The sequence below is a fragment of the Sarcophilus harrisii genome, chromosome 3, assembly GCF_902635505.1.
Source record: "Sarcophilus harrisii chromosome 3, mSarHar1.11, whole genome shotgun sequence".
NCBI lineage: Eukaryota > Metazoa > Chordata > Mammalia > Dasyuromorphia > Dasyuridae > Sarcophilus > Sarcophilus harrisii.
The window spans coordinates 195,698,025-195,712,366 of record NC_045428.1 but is presented as its reverse complement, the minus strand read 5'-3'; the positions used below and the strand labels follow the sequence as shown (position 1 = coordinate 195,712,366).

The 14,342-nt window shown below is 35.4% G+C and overlaps 2 protein-coding genes across 4 annotated transcripts in view; one reads left to right on the top strand and one right to left on the bottom strand.

The window, feature by feature from the left end:
- CTPS2 (CTP synthase 2) overlaps positions 1-14,342 on the bottom strand; it is a 156,375-nt gene that overhangs the window by 62,041 nt on the left and 79,992 nt on the right. The window lies entirely within an intron of this gene.
- On the top strand, positions 1,637-6,891 carry S100G (S100 calcium binding protein G). The gene is made up of 3 exons (XM_012546061.3): positions 1,637-1,829; positions 2,957-3,102; positions 6,785-6,891. Exons 2-3 carry the CDS (start codon positions 2,965-2,967, stop codon positions 6,887-6,889), a joined length of 243 nt encoding a protein of 80 aa, XP_012401515.1. The 5' UTR covers positions 1,637-1,829; positions 2,957-2,964; the 3' UTR covers positions 6,890-6,891.

The following is a 14,342-nucleotide window of genomic DNA, read 5'->3' as shown; positions in this document are numbered from 1 at the left end:
AAGATTCTTTCACCAAAGAATCTAAAAATCAAAATCATTCTTCCACTTATGCAAGTAACCAAGAAGTTGAACATTAAAATTTAGGCAATGTAAAAAATGAAATATAGCAATTATAATTTTTTAAATTGAAAATTGAGGTTCTTTTCTCCAATTTTCAAAAAAGTGATTTGAGAGATTTTTTTTTCTTCATCAAGAAAATAGTCCAATTCCAACAGAGTTGTGATAGAGCCATCTACATGCAGAGAAAGGACTGTGGGAACTGAATATGGATCACAACATAGTGTTTTCACCTTTTTTCTTATTGTTTGCTTTTTTTCTTTCTCATTTTTTTCCCTTTCTGATCTGATTTTTCTGGTGCAGCATGATAAATGTGGAAATATGTATAGAAGAATTGCACGTGGCACATGTTTAACCTAAACTGGATTACTTGTCTTCTAGGGGAGAGGAGTGAGGGGAAGGGAAGGAGAAAAATTTGGAGCACAAAGTTTTACAAGGGTTAATGTTGAAAACCATTTTTGCATGTATTTTGAAAATACAAAGCTATTACTTTTTTAAAAAAAGAAAGAAAAGAAAAGAAAGAAAGAAAACAGTCAATCGGTTCCAGTACACTAGTAACTAGTAGACTAGTACCATCCATATCCAGAGAAAAAACTATGGAGACTGAATGTGAATCAAAGTATAGTATTTTCATCTTTTTGTTATTGTTACTGTTTGCTTATTTTTTGTTTCCTGTGTTTTATTCCCTCTTGGTCTGGTTTTTCTTGTGCAGCATGATAAATATGGAAATATGTTTAGTAAAACTGCATATATTTAACTTATAACAGATTGCTCAACTGTCTTGGGGAAAAGGAAGGAAAAAATTTTGGAACACAAGGTTTTGCAAAGGTGAATGTTGAAAACTATCTTTGCATGTATTTGAAAAAAATAAAGTTATTTAAAAAAAAAGAAAAGGAAAGGAAAGCTAATCACACTTGAAGATTCATTCAGACTACCATCTACCTGTTCTCTGCTGAGTATTTCCAAGGTATTTCATATATAATTTCATTTGAACACAAATCAGACTGTTAATTCCTTGAGAGCAAGGACTCTCTTTTACAGTTCTTTGTATCCCCAGGATTTAGCATAGTACCTGGTAGGTACATAATAAATGTTTATTGACTGACATAACTAATAAGTATGAAGACTATTTGAATCCAGGTCCCCCTGATTTTAAGTCCAGTGTCTTATCTACTAAACCAATCTACTTCTCATCCATTAACAATAACACAATATAACTTCAAAAGGTAGAGAACACTAATACCTGGGGAAAATTTTAAAAATAAAAATAAACAAACTCAGTATAGCAGCTTTAAGCTACACTTAAAAGAAAGGTAAAAATCCCTTAGGTTAAGGCAAGAAGAGAGGGAAATGTAATGATTATATTTCAAAGATCAATTCATGTTTAATTAGATTAAATTTTTTAAAAACTTATTTATTCATACTTTTCAAAATGTTAAATAAGCAAGCACTAGAATTCAAAAGGGAAAATGGACCCCCCCAAAAATTCAAATTACTCTTGGGACTCTGGACCATTAGGCAATATGATGAGGTGGCCCTTAATTGTGCATTGCCCTTAATTATAAAATTATCTTTTGAGGTTCACACAGGTCTTCAGCTCAGGTTTTCAAAGCCATTAATTATTACCTTTAAATGGCAAATGGCAAACAAAAGGAAAATTTCATAATCAGGGTGGCATGTGTCTGTAAATACTATAAATAGTAGAGGGAATTTCCTTAGTTCTTCGCATTCTCTTTGGACTCCTCTAGCTGTGCTGCTGTGAGGCACACCAGGTAAATCCGATTTTAATTTTTATCTGAAATTCCTACTGCTCACATTAATTATGTATTTTCCTTATAAGAATGGGTTCATTCCAGAAAGAAAGCCAGAAAAGACCCAGACAATCATTGCTTTGAAAACTACAGGTCAACAGATTTTTTAAAAGAAAACCTGTGACAATTAACTTTTTACAATTAATACAATTAACTTTTTCTCTTCTATTTCTGTGTAGATGTAAATGCCCAATCTAATTGGTACTGGTTAAGTTTTGAATAAGAATAAAAATTAACTGGGGGGGGAAAAAGGAATGGATGGATTGAAAGGTACTCTTTCTCTCAGGTAAATATTTTCTAACAGTGTCCCTACTAACTTAGAGATTAACCTGTTGTTCTCAGATGTACTTCCAAAGATACATCCCGAATAATTTAGATGTGCTACATTAAAAGAGGAGAAAAAATTTTAAATTTTAATTTAATTTAAAATTTAAAAAAATAAGTTGTTACCAGCTAATAATAATAGAACAGTATGGACCAATTTCTGAAAGATCCAGCAGGTTTGGATACAAAAAAGCTCATGGATGATTTCTCAGCTTCAGATCCCATTCTACCTACCTCTAAGAAGGAAAGTTGAAAATGAAGGGGTGGGGGTGAGGGTGGGAGTGATACTGAAGTGCATCAACTAACTCCTCCTAGTGATCCTATCATCTTAATTTATCATATGCATCTTCCCTTCCCTCTCTTACTACTATTTCTTATTTCTTCCTCAATAGCACAGCTTAATCCCATTAAAAATATTCAGAATTAAGAGGCCACAGAAGAGGCAGAGTACAAGGAATAGAGAGCTGGCCTTGGAGGCAAGGTTCAAATCCTATAACTATGAATCCGAGCAAGTAGTTAACCGTCAGGGCATCCAGGAAATTCTCTAAATCTATAAATCAGCACTGCAGTCACCAACAGGCACAGGTTGCCTCCCCAAGGGTTTTTTGTCTGAACCAATAAAATTATATTTGGACCACATTTAAGAAAGACCAGAATTTTAAAATACCTAAGCAAATTTTTGCATGGATTGATGTGCCTTGTCCTTTAACTTGACCCTTTATATATATATTTTTCAACACATCCATTTTCCTCTAAATTCACAGGAAACAAAATGAGTGAATTGAAAAAGTCCCCTGAAGAACTCAAAAAAATGTTTGAAAAATATGCAGCTAAGGAGGGTGATCCTGACCAGCTGTGTAAGGATGAACTGAAACTGCTAATCAAAGCAGAATTCCCACATTTATTGAAGGTGAGTGAATTTCAGTGGCCCCACCTAGCCTTGGGATGGGTATATGTATGCATAGATGAGCATGAAGCTGGGAGAGAGGAACTGGATATATTGTGATATCTAAGTGAGAGGTAAAACACAAGGGTAATTAGGTGACATGGTAGATATAACACTGGATCCTGAAGCAGGAGGACCTGAGTTCAAATTCAAATTCAAAAATATTAGACACTTACAAGCAGTGGGACTCTTGGCAAGTCACTCCACCCTGATTGCTGCAAGGCAAATCTCCTCCAAAAAAGAGTTTAAAACAAAGTAACCTCCCAAAAGGAACTTGAGCTAATTCACCAGGTTCCAACTCAGTAAAGTCCATCATTTTCTTGGAAACAGATGCTGGTTTAGTGGACTGAGAGGGTAGGAGCCAACCTGAGAGCTAACAGTGAAGGTTTAGTTTGTAGTATATTTCTAAGTGACATGATAAATAACATAGAGATACTATTAATTGGTATGTTTTTATCAAATAATAAGTGTTTTATTTTTCCTTCCATTTTCCCTATAAAGAGCTTATTTTTAAAAGGCAACAAATGATTTCTAGACAATTAATGGAAATGCACTGATATCCTTTTGCCATAACAACTCATTGTTAAAAACTGTCCAAATAAAAATACATCTACATTTTTCTTGGGGGCAAAGGAGATGAGTCTCCACTGCACATTTGCTTGTTTTTAGCATCCTCCTTATGGAAAAGAAGCATTATGTTATTCGACTTCCAGAGTTCTATTTCCTTAGAATCCTATACAACCTTCCAATGATTTATTTTATATAAAGTTGCCAGCTTCCTAGTTTTTATTCAGAGATGTTTATCGTCAAGGTAATGCCCTGGGGAAAAAATGCTCTCTCCCGTTCTCTAAATCACTCAAGTTCTTGAACAAAGGATCAGCTTATCTTAAAAGCACAGTTTTTAAATATTAGGATAGTGAAGTTGCCTAGTTGATAGAATGATGGACTTGGGAGTCAGGAAGAGCTCAATTCAAATCCTGTCTCCATAACTTTATTAAGCTACAAGACTGGGTAAGTCATTTATATTATCTCATCCCATATTATCTCATGTCCCATGGTGATTGTAAGCATAAAATGGGACAATATTTGTAAAACATTTTTCAAACATTAAAGTACTAAATGAATATTAACTATTATTTTCACTTAATTAGCTGTATGACCCTGAATAAGTAATTTATCTTAGCCTAAGTTTCATCAGACTATCTCCCATTCATCAAATCTCCAAGGTTGTTTTTAAGTATAAGATATTATTAATAAAACAATTTGTAACTTCAAAGTGCTAAATGAATAGGCATTTCTTACCCAAAGCACAGACCCCACAGTAGCATCCTTAACAAGTAGTCACTTACTAGGTCTATATAACTTAGAGTGATAAGAACTTACTTTCCCACACTCTAACTCTAGAGATACTTTATTCCATTTTTCAACAACTTTGTTTTTATGTTTTGTTTTTGGAGACATTCTGGGTTAATTGCTGTGAGTTAAGTGTCAGAGGCTGGATTTAAACTCAGCGCATTTAACACTCAGCTTTCTGACACCAGCACCAGTGATCTATCCACTCTGCCACCTACCTGTGTCCACTATGACTGCTAAAATGATGGGGTTTTTTCCCTGAGAAGCAATGTGGGAACAATGAAAAGACTGCTAGATTTGGAGACAGAAAAATTAAGGCCCAAATTCTAATTATACTACTTTCTACCTATGGGTCATGATTGCCCATCCGAAAAAAAAAAATCTCTAAATCTATAATTCTGTGTTCAAGCAAATTCTATTATCTATAACTCCAACCCTTTGCTCTTATTTCTGTCCTCTGGAGTGTGGGGTCAAGTATAACAGTCATATTGAAAACTGACATTTCCTTAAGATACAAAATACAGAAAACCTTTGAGGATATGCTTTTAGCGATAAAAATCAGTTTAAAAGTAATAAAATTTTGCTTTTTCAAAAAAAGTAGTTTAAGATTCAGTTCTTAGAAATGTAAAATAGGCTTAAGAAAAAAATAAACAATAAGAAAATTATGTCAATAATTCATTTCAGCATATTTTAAAGGTTCAAAGAAACAAAATACTCCAAAGTCCTTTGAAAGATTTTTTTAAAAACAAGAAGGAAGGAAGGAAGGAGGAAGAGAGAGAGGAAGGGAGGGAGGGAGGGAAAAAGGGAAAGAGGAAAGAAGAGAGAAGGGAGGGAGGGAAGGAGAAAGGAAAGGAAGGAAGATAGGAAAGGAAAGAAGGAAGAAAGTTCTATTTTCCAAATATATTTAACTGGTCCTACTGAATGATCTACTCACTTAAAAAAAACAAGCACATATATGGTTTCACCATGGTGAATGGATGAATTACAGTCTCATTCATGCTTAGCATAAACTTCAACACAAAAGTACATCTTTTGTGTCCGTATATCAGAAACAGAATAGTATTTATGCTTTACTTTTATAATTATGGCACATCGCCAAGATTTCTCATTCTAAGTTCTAGGAGTTTGCCTACATCTCATTACTCTCATCTGAAGCTGCCTTAAGAATAAAAACAAAATAATTTCCATCTTTTTCCTTGAGTCAAATAACTTACAGTTGAACTCATATTCATATCCATTTATTAGTTTCATGTCTTCTCCAAGCCTCAGTTTCTACAGTTACAAAGAAGACAATAATTCTTGGACTACGTACTTACAAGGTTGCTATGTAGGTTGCTATGCAAGGTTTTTTGTGTAAAAGTTTAATGTGTCAAGGATCATGAGTAAAGTGCACTCATGAACCCAGACTGTAACTTTACTATAACTTAGTAAATGGTCTTTTAAGAATTTTGACAATCCTTTTAAATCTTAGTCTATAAACATTGTGAAGCTTAAGAGATATTATAAATATGAGCTATAATATTTATTAGGAAGCAATGTAACCTGGAAGGGTAGAAAGAAGACAAGTCAAAAACCTAAAGTCAAATCTCAACTCTGTAATCTTGGGCAATTAATTCACTTAGCTGGATCTCAGTTTCCCCACTTGTAAAATGAGAGGGATGGACTAGATGGTTGGACTAGAAGATCCTTTCTAGATCTAGAGCTCTTATTTTTATATTTTTACACTGAGAAGTAGGAGCAACTTCCTCTTGTGGCAGCCAAGTGTTACATATTTCCTATTTGAACTTCATGGGCTATCGATAGTTCTAAAGCCTAGTTTGAGTTCATTGGGTTGAAAAGAGGGATTTGCCTATGCCTGAGGTAGCCATATTTTGATGTTATGAAGTAATATAATTAAAGGCAGTTCCCATTCATCTATAATGCTTTAAGGTTTACAAAGCACTTTGCATGCATTATTTAACTTAATCTTCCTAACTATTACCCCCATTTTAGAGATTTACAGATTTTTTTTTAATAATAATTTTACAGATTTTACAGGATATATGACTACCCAAGATCACTTAGCTAATAAATATCTGAAGTTGGATTTAAATTAAAATGTTCTTAACATCAAGTCCAACTAATTTCCTCACTACTGAAACACAACTAGAAGTTCCCCGGAATGCATATATTCACAACCTTTTCAGGAAAGCAGAGTCAACATTTTTCCTTTTTTTACTGGTAGAAATAACAATAGCAGCTGGTTAGCGCTCTCCCTCTCCACCACTGACTAACCTTATATCTCTTAAACCAGGGGCCAACCAGCCTGGATGACCTCTTTAAAGAACTGGACAAGAATGGTGATGGAGAAGTCAGTTTTGAGGAATTCCAGATCCTGATAAAAAAGATATCCCAGTGAGCTCATCCCCTGGGGAATAAACAAACAGCATCCTACCAAGATAGAGTTCTATTGTAGCCATAAGTCACAAAATCCTTCAGTAGCTACCATTAAGCACAAGTTTTTATTCTTCAACATTGTATACTCCAAAGTCAGGAAATCAATGTATTATTAATAAATGTATTCTTAAATATTCTTCACTTTGTAAATGTGTTTTCCACAGAAACTTTACAAGGGCAGAGGAGAAGGCAGCTTGATGTAGAGAAACGATTCTTAAATCAGAGTATATTAACCTCCCCTAAGTCTGATGGATTTCATAGTGTCCCATAAACTTGGATGAGAAAAAAATTTACATCTTTATTTCCATTTCATTGGTTAGCTTCTGAGAAGGGGTCCTTATGTTTCACCAGATTGCCAAAAGGGTCCATGATAATCAAATTTTAAAAAAAAAGTAAAAAGCCTCTGGTGATAAGGCAGTTGGTAATGATCCCATGACACCCTGTTGTTCATCCTTTGTTCTCAAAAGAGGGTTGATGACTTTAGGAGGGTGATGTCGTGCAAATGAAGTGGATTTAAGTGAGGAAGAGCTGTGTAAAGTCTCCAGTTCACTCTCTCCTCCAAAGTAATTAAGAATCCACTAGCAAAACATAGGTCAATACAACTGGGAATGGCCCCAGAAGCAGGAGACATTGGGCTTTTTAAGTTTGTCTCAAACAAAGCCTATTTAGTAATTAAAGGCTAAGAATTGACTCAAAAGATGGCTTAATTTGCCTTCCCAAAAGAACCAATCTGGGAGGGGAAGACCCTCAGAGTTTTCATTTCACACTGCATGCCTTAAAGAAATAACCTGCCATAGATCCTCTTAATCAAGGGCCTTTTCCATGAACCACTAGAAAAGCATTCCCTAAACCCAGCTTTCCCAACAATGAAAAACTCCAGGAGGAAATACACTCCAAGTTTAAATAAGGCTCCTAAATAAAACAGAAAGTAAAACCAATAACAAACAGAGCAATCTATCTATCCAAGTGTCCTTGACTCAGTGCTGTTTAGTATGTATTAGCATTTTGATTTTCAGTTCTACATGGAATACATCCAAAATTGTCATAATAAACAGCAATGATTTTTCTCTTACACAGTACGTGGGAAAGGCCTGAAATTTATAGCATACAATAGGGGGAAAGTGGGGGGAGGGAGATTGTCACTCTACAATCTAAATTCACAAAAAAAAAAAAAAAAAATCACTTCCCAACTAAATGGTTTTTAACATGGTTGTGCATGTATGTATGTGTGTGTGTGTGTGTGTGAGAGAGAGAGAGAGAGAGAGAGAGAGAGAGAGAGAGAGAGAGAGAGAGATTGGGTAAGCTTATAAGAATAAATAAGCTTTTAAATTCAAAAATACATAATATATTGGATTACAAAGTAAACCAACTATATTGAGATAGGGAAGTGATTATTCCTATCCAAGTGTAGAGTCCCCCTGAAATCTAACTATAGATCCCTGGTGTGTGGGAGGGGAGGTCTCTGTGGACTCCAGGGTAAGAACCTCTGTTTTAGATAAAGTCCATTACCTGTCTGTAGTATCCTCCTAATCAAGTATGATGAATAAAAAGCCTTCCAGGGTAATAAATAGAATCACTTTGCTGCAAAGGGTGACATATTTGATAAGAGTCAAAGATAGGTCCCTTCAATCATAAATAACAAGGGCCAACTGATTAAATAAACATGCTAAAAGTGAATGTCAAGATATAATATATTCTGAAGAATATCATGATAGATGCAGTATGCAAGAAATAATTAGACTATATAAATTAAAAGCTATGATTGATTATGGCACTGAGTGCTCTTATGCAGAGTTCCTAATTAAAGAAATGAAGGTGCTAAGCTCAAAGAGAAAATTCAAGAGAATTATATTTCATATTAACAAAATAAAAATGAAAACCAAGAAGTGACTAAACTAACATAAGAACCCAACTGATTATCTTTTCAAAGTCTAATTAGTACAAAGAATCTCATGTCCTTAAAGCACATATATACCAACAGAATTATTTAACCTCTCTCCATTTAAAGTCCAAAGGCAACAGAATTGCAAGACAAGAGAATAGCAACCTCCTTCTGTATACCTTATCCTTTCCAGATTTTCACAACATTATTTTGTTGTGATTTTCTTCTCTATCTGTCCAAATGATAATTTTCTCTCCTTTATAGAATCAACATGCATGCCCCACCCCTTACATGTGAGAATACTACAGGGCTTTCTCTGGTCCTTATACATGCTTTCTCAATGCATCTTCAGCTGCCATAGATTCACCTAAGATCACCTATACAAAAGACTTCCAGATCTACATATCCACCCCTCATCTCCAGCTGTGCTCTATTCTGTTAATACACATTTGTTAAATACCTACTAAGTGCTAGGAGACTATGCACTGGGGATACAAAGAAAGGTAAAAGACAGCCCTTGCCCTCAAAGAGCTTACAGTCTAATAAGGGAAGACAAAATGCAAATAACTAAGGACAAACAAGTTATATACAGGATATATTGGAGATAACAGGAAGAAAGCACTAGAATTAAGAGGATTAGGAAAGACTTCCAATCAGAGGAAGGATTTCAGCTAGCACTTGAGCAGAGCTAGGAGAAAGAATGAAAAGGAGGAGCATTCCAGGAATTGGGAGATGGTCAGTTAAAATACCCAACTTTTCAAGATGAAGTCCAGTAGGAAGAATGGTAAGAAAGCCAGTGCTGTTAGATCAAAGATTTAGAGGGTGGGGAAGAAGAGGAGGAACTAAATCTAAGAAGATTAAAAGGTAGGGAGAGCACATTATAAAAGGCTCTAAAGAGCCCAGAGATGACAAGGAGCCACTGAAGTTTATTGAGGCGAGGTGACACTGTAAGACTTGAGCTTTAAGAAGATCACTTTAATAGATGGAAAAATAGACTGTGGTAAGCAAACAAACTACTGGAATGGTCCAGGAATGAGGTGATATGGGGGTCCAAGCAGGATGGTGGCTGTATCAGAGAAGAGGTGCATTTAAGATATGTTGCAAAGGTAAGCTGGACAGAACTTGGCAACTGATTGGTTGTGGGGAGCACAGAGAAGAGTCAAGGATAGCGTCAAGGCTGCAAGCCTGGATGGATATCTTGGTTACTATAATAAACAAGGGTAAAGACTTTTTTTCTTTTTGTTAAAGTTTCTGCATAAGTTATGGATGGCCTTCTCAAAACAGTCTGTCCAATTTATTTTGGACCTAAGCATTATATTGTATATTCTTTTTACTCTTTGCTGCAATTGATTTGCAAGCAACAAAATCAACAAAATTTTTGTAGGGAAAAATATTTATTATGAGTCAATAGATATAAAAAGGTCTAGAGCAGCTTTTAAATTCTGCTGAAGACATGCAATTAGTCTTAGACAAGTTCCTTTGGTCTCTCAAATCTACTTTCTACTGAAGACGGGACCCCAAAATTCTAAAAATCCTTGAAAAAGAATTCTAAAAATCCTTGAAAAAGAAAATCTTCACTTCTGCCTCAGTGAAGGACCCCGCCCAAGGGAAAGCAAACAAGACAGTTTCATTCTGTTATCTAGCAAAAGGAATTCCAATCCTATTGAATTGAAGGAACTCACTGAATTCCAGTCTAGCTGAAACCCAGCCAGTAGATGAGCCAAGTAGGGACTCCACCCACGAGTTCCCTTCAGCTTGTAGCCAAAGCTCCTATTATAAAAGAGCCAAACAAAAATCCTCTTTACAGAGGTTCCAAACATGCCATGCTATGCCAAGGAAACCTCTGCCTGCTAGAATAATATTCTTTTCCAGTGTTACCTCTCTTTACCCTCACCTATTTCCCTAACAAGACTTTATGCTTCTCTGTCAGAATTTCTAACCTTCCCTATATAATAAACCTCTTTTATCAATCTAGGCTTTTGGATCTGTAAATTCCTTTACAGATAATCTGCACTGCCAGAAGGGGGTTCCCCAAAACTTCCTACCCTTGCGCTGAATGCCAAGGGGGTGCAGGGGAGCCAAAACTCTCCATTTGGTTTCCTGAACCCCAAACCTGCCACTAGACCTTATCATTTAACTCCCTGACCACCAGAAACCCTAATCTCATTTTGGTTCCCTAAATCTAAACTTTAGTATTTGGTTCCATACTAAAGGGAACCCAAAAACCTAAACCTCATCACTACCAATCTTACTCCTTTGACCCTTTCCAAACCTTCCAAATACATATCCCCAGGTTTAGTCCTGAGACCTTCTCAGGATTTCAACTATTGCTTCCATGAGGTTTTAAGTTCCATCCTTTAAAATAATGAGGTTTTTCTGAAAGGCTTTGAAATATATGCTTCAAGAAGGTTATGAAATATATGCCTCAGGATAAATTCCTTGATTATAAACCTCAACTTTTTTTACTGTTTTTCTGAGGTGGCTAAAAATGTGGAATAGATAGGTACACTTAATCAAAATCTGTAATTAACTAGCCTTTTACTCTGTCTATTCTTTTATTTTTCTTATTCTTATTTTTTTATTCTTTCTTTTCTTTTTTCCTATATTTCATCCAAGTAGCTGTTGCATTTTTTTTAATTACAAAGACACTCAAAATAGAGTTTTGTCTTAAAACAAGCATCAAATATCAAAGGAGGCAATGTTATGAGGTGAAGAGAGCCAGATGTGGTATCAAAAGGCCTGGATTCACATCTCACCTTTATTACCTGCATGAATTGAGGCAAGTCATTTCATCTGAATATCTCAGTTCCCTCCTCTGTAAAAGAGTAGATGACCTTTATAGTCCTTTCTACCTCTAATTATACTGTTATTTTTTATTCTTTCACTTCATCCTCTAATTTGATCATCTGTGCATATTTCACAACTCAGCCTGACTTAAAATTAAATATAACCTTGAAGGCACTGTGGTAAGAAAGTGACAGACAAGATAAATGACTAAAACTGACATTAACATGTTAAAGCCTATAGTCTGTCTCAGCCTGTCTCAGAGTGTCTGCTTAGGAATGCCATTGCTTTGAATATAAACTGAGGTTTTTTTCTCCTTTTAGAAAATCAATTCTCTCTTCTACAAGTGATTTTTCAGCACTGTGCTGCAGTTTAAATAAATGAAGGTTACAAAAAGTGAAATTCTCTCTTAACAACTAAACAAAAAAAAAAAAAGAGTATTGAGTGCGCAGTAATAATTCAATCATTTGACTAAGATCATCTATCCAACCCCCTCATTTTATAGAGGAGGAGAATGAGACCTAGGAAAGCTAAGGATTTTAGTTAGCCAAAGTCACATAGGTAATGTCAAAGATAAAATTTGAACACAGATCCTCTGACTTCAGGGGTAATAATTTTACTAACCAGAGGGCATAAAACAATGTGATATGGTATAATAGAAAGAAAAAGAACAGTAATTATCAATGACTTGATTTATCTGGGCAGAGTACAAACTAGCTACATCGGTTTCCAAGCCATGAACGGTATGAATGAGTAGAAGAAAATAACTTTGAAACAGACCAGGGAAATTTTATTTGTTATAGAAGCACAGGATGCCTTTATTTTCCTAACCTAGCAGTTCTGCTGGAGAAAACTGATAAAGAGGAGAAAGAAGAGGGAGAGAGAAGGATGAAGAGAAAGAAAGTGAAAAAAGAAAAGGAAGAGAGAGAAAGGGAAAAAAGATAGGAAGAGAAAGTGGGCGATAGAAATGGAAGGGGGAAGAGGAAGGGAGAGAGAGAAAAAGAAAGATGGAAGAAGGGAAAAGAAGAGAGATAGAAAGACTGATGGAGGAGGAGGAGAGAGGGAAAAGATAAAGATGGAGAAACACAAAAAGGTAGGGAAGAAAGGGGGAGAGGGAGAATGTTAATCAATGTAACAAAATGTATTCAAAGCATTTCTTGAGTAAATGAGAAAAGTAAAGAGGCTTTTAAGCTGAGCCTTTTCATCCTTATCTTAAAAAATCTATTCCCTTTTTCCTACTCCTTTTATCAAAGTGAATCTAGACAGATTATAAATACAATTGCTTTGTATTTTGTCTACCGGATTCTTTCAAGGCTGTAATACCCAAGAGCTACCCTAAAAGAGAGTCAAATGGGTCAAGGCAATGAACATTTATTGTCAATTAAACAGGTTTTATCAACAGCCTTGAATCTGATGGGTGGGATACTTTTATCAGGTGTTCCTTTATGTACCAATAGTCTCATTTGTTGGACTCAGAATATTAACATGGCAGCCTCACCCCTTCCCCTCATCACTGACTTAAAACACTGATGGTTCCAACAGTGAAGACATGGATAACTTTATTCATCCTAGTGACTGCAAGTCAGTAGAATTTTCAGCATTTTATTTGCTCTGGCTTTAGTGAACTCTGAAACAAGTTGGTTGAGAAGAAAAATGTATGAAGGACAAAGTCATTAAAGGCCCGCTGTTGCTACAGCTAGGTAACAGTGACCTCTTCTGGCAAAGTTACTTTTCTATTCTACAGTAATAATCTTATTTCAGGGAGGAAAAAACCTCACACAATCGGATATTAGCCTAGTACAACTTCTTCCAAATTCACATCAAGGAACATTTCTCATGTAAATGAGAAGTCATGACAGATTCCTAATTAATATCAGTACTTCTAATACCTACAACTTGAAAATACCATGTTTTATTAGATATTTTGGTGGATGATAGATAAGAGCATTGGGCTTAGAATCAGGAAGATTTATCTTTTTAATTTAAATACAGCCTTAAACACTTACTGAGTGTCCCTGGACAAGTTACTTAACCCTCTTTGTCTCAGTTTCCTCTGTAGAATGAGCTAGAGAAGGAAACGATGACACACTCCAAAAAAAATACCAAAGAAATATACCAAAAATAGAGTCATGAAGAGTCAAACATGACTAAAAGAACTGAACAACTGGTCCCAGTGACTTTTCTGGTTTGCCCTAATCCTTTATATCCCAAAGTTGTCAAATCTGTCAGTTCTGCCTTTTTTCTCTCCACTTACACTGACAGGGGCTACCCTGATTCAGATATTCATTGCCTGCCTTGGGACTGTAATAATAGTTACTATTATCATTGTTATTATTATTGTCTTTCTGACTACAGTCCCTTCACTCTCCAATTCACTGTTCATATACTTATAATATAATCTTCTTAAACTACCCTGCAATTTTAGTAGCTACCCACTGCCTTTAATATAAAATACAAATTCTTCAGACCTGCAGTTAAGACATACCGTAATATGGCTGAAACTCCTCTAGATTCAAATTCCATGTCCTTAATTTCACATCACTCCCATTTGTCATCTCCATGTGGACCATAGGCAAAAAGGACTACTGATTATCTTCTGATCATATATTTTGCCTTCTCCCTTTTCTGGCATTCATGAAAGCTGTTTTTCCCACACCTTCACAAAACTAGTTCCCTTTACAGCTGAGATCAGAGGGTCTTCTCTTCCACGAAGCCTTCCTGAATCAGTCCAACTAATACTATTGCTGTT

What these genes read in the sequence shown, in the direction of transcription:
- S100G (XM_012546061.3), top strand. Translation starts at nt 2,965, where the DNA reads ATGAGTGAATTGAAAAAGTCCCCTGAAGAACTCAAAAAAATGTTTGAA. An exon ending in AATTCCCACATTTATTGAAG is followed by an intron (nt 3,103 to 6,784) that starts GTGAGTGAATTT and finishes CTCTTAAACCAG; the next exon opens with GGGCCAACCAGCCTGGATGA.